The sequence below is a fragment of the Pterocles gutturalis genome, unplaced genomic scaffold (assembly GCF_000699245.1).
Source record: "Pterocles gutturalis isolate BGI_N339 unplaced genomic scaffold, ASM69924v1 scaffold30783, whole genome shotgun sequence".
NCBI lineage: Eukaryota > Metazoa > Chordata > Aves > Pterocliformes > Pteroclidae > Pterocles > Pterocles gutturalis.
The window spans coordinates 1-6,090 of record NW_010124019.1 but is presented as its reverse complement, the minus strand read 5'-3'; the positions used below and the strand labels follow the sequence as shown (position 1 = coordinate 6,090).

Below are 6,090 nucleotides of genomic sequence, written 5' to 3'. Positions count from 1 at the left end.
ACACAAGTACTGATAACAATGTATTTCATTAATAAATTTTTTATTATCCTTTTAACTGCATCTGAAAAACATTGGTAGTCAGTTTAATAGAAAAAATAATTACTGAGAAAATTTTAACAGCTTACTCAAATGCCCAGCACATGCTTCCTCTTCCCTCCACGTACACCCACAGTTTATAAGGATTCAATCTTACTGAATATTTATATTTTATTTTATTATAGCGAGATTTTTTTATAGTATATAATTTCTACTTAAGTTCACCTGTGCTCTCTGCACTTAGTGATATAATATATATTCTATATGTGTATATATAGTTTTAAAAAAACTGGTAACGTAAGAGGTTGTATATAATTATTTTCATCTGGTCCTCAAAAAGAATAATTTCATATACAGAAACTAGAAAATAAACCCAGCACAAACTAGATGTACGAAGTAGTACATATTGAAATAATTACCACAGTAATTGAAAATTCCGGATCTTAGTCCTACAATAATCAGTTAAGTAGAGGCTACTCCACAGCCTCTGGGATTTCTCTGTCATCCACAATAAGGGTATGAATAATTCCTTCCTTTCGTTTTCCACTACTGACAGCCTTAATGCAACAGCTGTGCCCACCAACACTGAAGTGAGTTTCAGTCCCATCTTCTACAAATTCACCCTGGGAGAAAGGAGACAAGAATAAAACCAGACACGTGCAATTTTAGTAAAATAAAAGCTTGAGTGCTTCCAAAGTCACGATCACTTGTAGTTCCCACAATTAAACCAGCCGTAGGTACCTGCGACAAATGCAGTGCAAATGCTGAACAAAGCTGCAGAATCTGACAGGGCTTTGTCAGGGCATCCAGTTAAAGATTTGTGGGTATTACATGACAAAATTTCACATAATCAAAAACGGCAAAGTTGGAATTTGGGAATTAATATTGTTGATCTGTGTCAGTAAAACAAAACCAGAAAAGACAGCTTCCTTCTGACTTGTGCGGTACAGCCAGTAAGTACCACTGAAACCTATGCTGAAGTGGCAGTAAAACATGAAGGATTTAGCTGTGCCTTGTACAGCAGGACAAAGAGATCCCTGAATTGAGTACAGCAGTTGTGTACTTTGGATACACAGCTCCTCCTGCAGTTACGTAATTCCTGTTATGGATTTTGCCACACATGGCTGTGTTTTTGTCATCATCTTTGGGAGAGAAGAAAAATCTGTGTGCCACTCTAATGCCAGCACAGTTTGACAACTAAACCTGTACTTCTAGCTTGCAGGAATATCTCCTACTGCATTTATTACATTATAGAAAAGGCTGAGAGCCATCAAGGACAGAAGTTCGATTCACTGAGAGAGGATGTTTCTTCCACTGATTACCAAAGAAACATTTAGTGAACCTTTTAATCTGATTCTCAAGTACAGCAAGCTGTTGATTTTACAATTTGTACTCATCCAGGAGATTACTTGTGGAACTAGTAATAACAGTGACAACTCTCTGGTGATAAAGCACATGCTTCAACGATAGGGAAGCCCACATAGTATGCATATTTGAAGCCTTCATAACATAAAAATACACTAAATTAAGCCTTCTAGCTGTCAACCTGCTCCAAAAATTAATGCAGATGTGACAGAAAGACAAAAGATTTGGTTTGTTCCAATGAGACTCTTGAGCCCTAAGTGTTAGGGACCATTTCTAGATGGAAAAAAATTGTGAGTCATAACAGACAGTGTGTTCAGCTTTCAGTCACCACTAACACAAGCAGGCTGGGGTGAGGTGGCTCTACCCTCTGCATCAAACTCAAATCCCTCCCACTCCCCTGAAAGTTTTCTCCCTAAAAACCCTGGACGACCAACCCAGAAGATTTACTCTGCTTGTCTAAAAAGTGTAAACAAAAGCACTGTTCATCCGTAAATAGATAGATGCTTGGCATCCTAACTGAAATCCTGTCAGTTATAAAATACAGCGAAGGACACTCAGAACAGACTAATAGCACACTGGCTGCCCAAGTGTATGCTCATACTCTGTGGTAAAGTGAGGTAACACGGCTCTCTGTGAGTTATTTTGCTAAGGTTTGGTTATTTAGTTACAGCCTGTGAAAAGCCTTTGGAAATTATCACGTACCATTGTTTCCATTTTTTGACCGTTACACCACACATCCATAGTGTCCTTTTCTGTGAAGGAAAAAAAAGTAGAAAGAATAAGATATTTTTTTCCCTGTACAGATGAGAAAATCTAGGAATTTTAAATTATTTGAATTTTTAAATTATTGAGTTTTACTTTCAATTCCCAAAATTAGTTCTAATTAGCCACAGTACCTGGTCTACAGGGGTTGCTCTTACATTGGAGAGATGGGAGGCTCTGTCATCAATGGGCAAAACTTGAAGACGGAAAAATGAAGTAATTTCTGCTAATTATTTGAGTGCTGATAATTCAGCAAAGCTCTAACATTTTTTCCCAGACTGGTTTAATTCAAAAGCAGCATTATTTAACATCCATCAAACTGTTTATAGTCTTAAAATCTCCTTAAAAACTCAAGTATTGCTTTAAATGTAAATCTTAGATTTTTTTTCATTTGAAACAGCACATTCTTTTACTTCTCCCAGCACATCCTCCTTAAATTACTTTGCTCTAGAATTCACATTACTGACACTGTCACACAGGACATCAGTAAAGAGCTGAGCGCCGCTTGCCTTCTAAATAAGCATAGGGAGATTAAAAGTCTGTGAGGAGACTCATCTGTTTCTGGCATTAAAACTGCCTTTCTTCCCAGCCCCCCTTCATCCTAGGGGAGTTCATTCTGTCCTGAGGCTTAAGAAGAAATCATAAGCCAAGACCTTTCGTCTCTTGGTCTAACCATACAACAATACTTAAGTGGAAATTTTCCCACTAGATGCCACGGACAAATTCCTCAGGGGATCCCTTCCTCCCATCTGCCTATAATGTGTTTGGGAAAGGCAGGCAGAAGAGCAGCAAGGTACTGCCTTGCTATTAAGAAAGTGAAAACATCACCTGAAGTTTCTAGATTAGATTTGTAGTTAAGAAGTGATGGAGAAAAAAGGATGCTGATTACTCTATCAAAAATGTAGAATAACATTGTCAGACTTTTTCAAAGACTTCTTGACTTTTGCTTATGTTTTTTGGAAGGAAAGTCTGGTTAACAAACTTACATGGTGGGTTTGATCCCAACACAGGTAACACTTCTATAACATGCTTCACCTAGAGAACTGTCTAGCTAGGGCAGCTCTATGGATACAGAAGCCACAACTCCTTCCACAACCATTACTCTTCAGACTGTCTTTGGCATCTAATTCCAAACTTCCGGACTACCCAGGATTCTACACTGCAACAGTGCTAGCCACTGAACTGTGCTTTCTCTTAATTACCAGTTACTCAATGCATACAAGCTTATTCAAAGGCAGCAACACAAAGTCATTCAACGTTTACTTACCTAGAACAACTCTATAGTCCTTACCACCCAAGCTCAGTACCCAAGTATTGGTTGTTTTTGACCTGTTCTCCATATACTTCTTGAGGCTCTTTCCATTGATCTCCAGAGTATATTCATAGGCAAAGCCACCAACTGCATCAATGTTAATAGTAGCTTTTGTTTTGGCTACTCCAACAGTGAATGTTTCTTTACCCACTAATTTAAACATCCATTCTTTTCTTATTTCTTCCTGTAGAATAAAACAAAGACAATGGGTATTAATTGTCATGCATCTGAATGCATGTTTTAGTATAAAAAAAAAATAACTAGAACTCGGGAAACAGCTCAGTACTGAACTACTGCTTCAGAATGAATGAATACACAATATTTTGTATGTCTAGAGTGCCTCTGTCCAAGGACAGCAAAGCACATCATAAATATGCACACCTTAATTGCAACTGAAGAAACGAATGATGCAATTCATTAAATTAGGTAATCAACTGAATATACTTCACTTGCATTTACTAGTCTTTTATTCTGATGCCTGTTGCATGGAAGAGAACTTTTACAATCTGTATCATAGTGAATTCTGAGCACATAGCAATTTCACCTTTCCATCAACATAGACAACACGTTTTCCTGAAGTGGTTCCATGTTCAAATTCAATCTTATGAACACCATCACTTAAAGCTACTTCCCAAACAGCCACCAAATCTGTCATCTTCTCTAAGTGGCTGTACCGAGACCTATGGAAACACCAACAAAGTAAATTAATTGTCGTTGAAAGAGTTCAATTACTGATGTCTATAGGTCAAAGCTTTACTGCTTCAGGGCAAATTGCTTTTTGCAAATGAAAAATAAGACTTGAAGGAATACACTTACAGAACTGCTTATATTTTCATGGTTTTCAAATATAACAAAACATCACAAAACATCACAAAATATAAACAGTTAAACAGACACTTTGATAAACACCATACAGAGACATATATATCCATCTAACCTCTAAAATTTCCATTTCAGGTGACATTACGGTTACAAAATTATACTTAGAATTCAGATGCTCCCAGACAGTTCTGTGGTTTCTTGGCAGGCATTAAAATACAGTATTTGGATTGGTCTCTGAGAAAGTGTTTTAGCCTTTTAAACCTGACAAGTTATGATGACCAGTTTAGCTGTTATCTGTTTTAACAGATTTGTCTGTGATCTTTCTCATAAGCATTACCTACATCATTCAGAAATGCAACACTACACACACCAACACCAACAGGGGAGGAGATCTGGCAAGGTATCCTTTCATTTGAGCAATTTTTAAAGTTTAGACACAGTCATAGGTGACCGCTGGAACTGTGGATGTCTTTCCAAATGTGGTCATACCACAGTTCTGATTTTTTACCTTAATTCATCTTCATTGACAGTAATCTCCTCACGGGATGCCATAGTAACCACGATGGCTTTTAATCCAATTAGCAGCAAGACAAAAAGAAAAGCAGAATAGCAGCATAGAAGTGTTGGAGGACTAAATTTTCCTTGTTTTCTCCATTTAAGATAAAGGACATTTTTAGAAGTGTTACAAACTATCATACACTACTGTATGTATGATGATGAAACACAAACATCATCTTTCCTCTTAGACAGAAAGGCAAATATAAGTATTCTTTTGGAAAATCAGTAAGTGCAATTTATCCTAAACTTATTAGTACATCATAACTTTGTCAGTTATTTGATGGAAAAATGGTTTGCCTAACTTGTGAGCAAAAGCTTAAAAAAGGACAACTTTGCCAAAGCAGGAACCAAATCCAGAGCTGTCCATCTATCACAAACAGCAAACTGGTGCCACCTCAGGGAAAATTAAATAGCACAGGCAACAATTTCAACCTACTCATTTTTCTAAACCACTGTAGTAGTTTTCAACAATTGTATTAGCAATTTGACCTGGCAATTCAGTCATAAAGTCTACGTGAACCACAAATAAACCACTTGTCTGTTACTTAGGAGGTTTTTAGACCATGACTGTGTTTTACAACACTGGTGACTTATTTTTAATTTATTATTGTCACTAAACAAATTAAGAGCTATCTGCATTGTCTATGCATATCAATAGGCATAATTTACATAAGTGCAACTAAGTGAATTTTTGATAAATTGTACTTTTCAGTGAAAAATTATTTCAAAGTTGTAAATTCTAGTGTCTCTTTTCAGCATAACAGAGGAGCATGCACTTAAAAACTCTGGTTTAGGCTTCTATTTTAAAACACACTCAAGTACACTGCTGTATTATTGTCTGTGGTTTTGTCAGTCATTACACAAATTTCTGTTCATAAACTGAAAAATAAGTTTTAAAAACAGTGAAACCGTTTTAAGGATCTAAGGATTTAATTCTCACTGGTGAGTAGTCCACACCGCCTGATAAATACCGAGGAGGTTGTTTTGGTTGTTCCTAAAGTCACAGGTTTGTTGCTGTGAGGGCCCGCATCCGTGGCACACAGTGGAAGGCAGGCGGGTGTGTTTCTCTGCTACCTCCTTCCCCTTCTCCCCAAAGGAGCGGGCGCCAGGGGCTATCAACAGAGACTGCATCACCCCTGGCAGTACCCAACCCTGCCGCATGGATTTTTATATTTTTTTAAACAATTAATCTGACAATTCACTTTTTTTTTTTTTTTTTTTTTTTTTTAAGTACA

At 37.0% G+C, this 6,090-nt stretch overlaps 1 protein-coding gene across 1 annotated transcript; it reads right to left on the bottom strand.

The window, feature by feature from the left end:
• Window positions 1-273: 273 nt before the first annotated feature.
• On the bottom strand, window positions 274-4,151 carry FAIM (Fas apoptotic inhibitory molecule). The gene is made up of 4 exons (XM_010078132.1): window positions 4,020-4,151; window positions 3,431-3,659; window positions 2,104-2,153; window positions 274-659 (listed from the first exon to the last, which is right to left on the bottom strand). Exons 1-4 carry the CDS (start codon window positions 4,128-4,130, stop codon window positions 510-512), a joined length of 540 nt encoding a protein of 179 aa, XP_010076434.1. The 5' UTR covers window positions 4,131-4,151; the 3' UTR covers window positions 274-509.
• Between the last annotated feature and the right edge of the window lie 1,939 nt (window positions 4,152-6,090).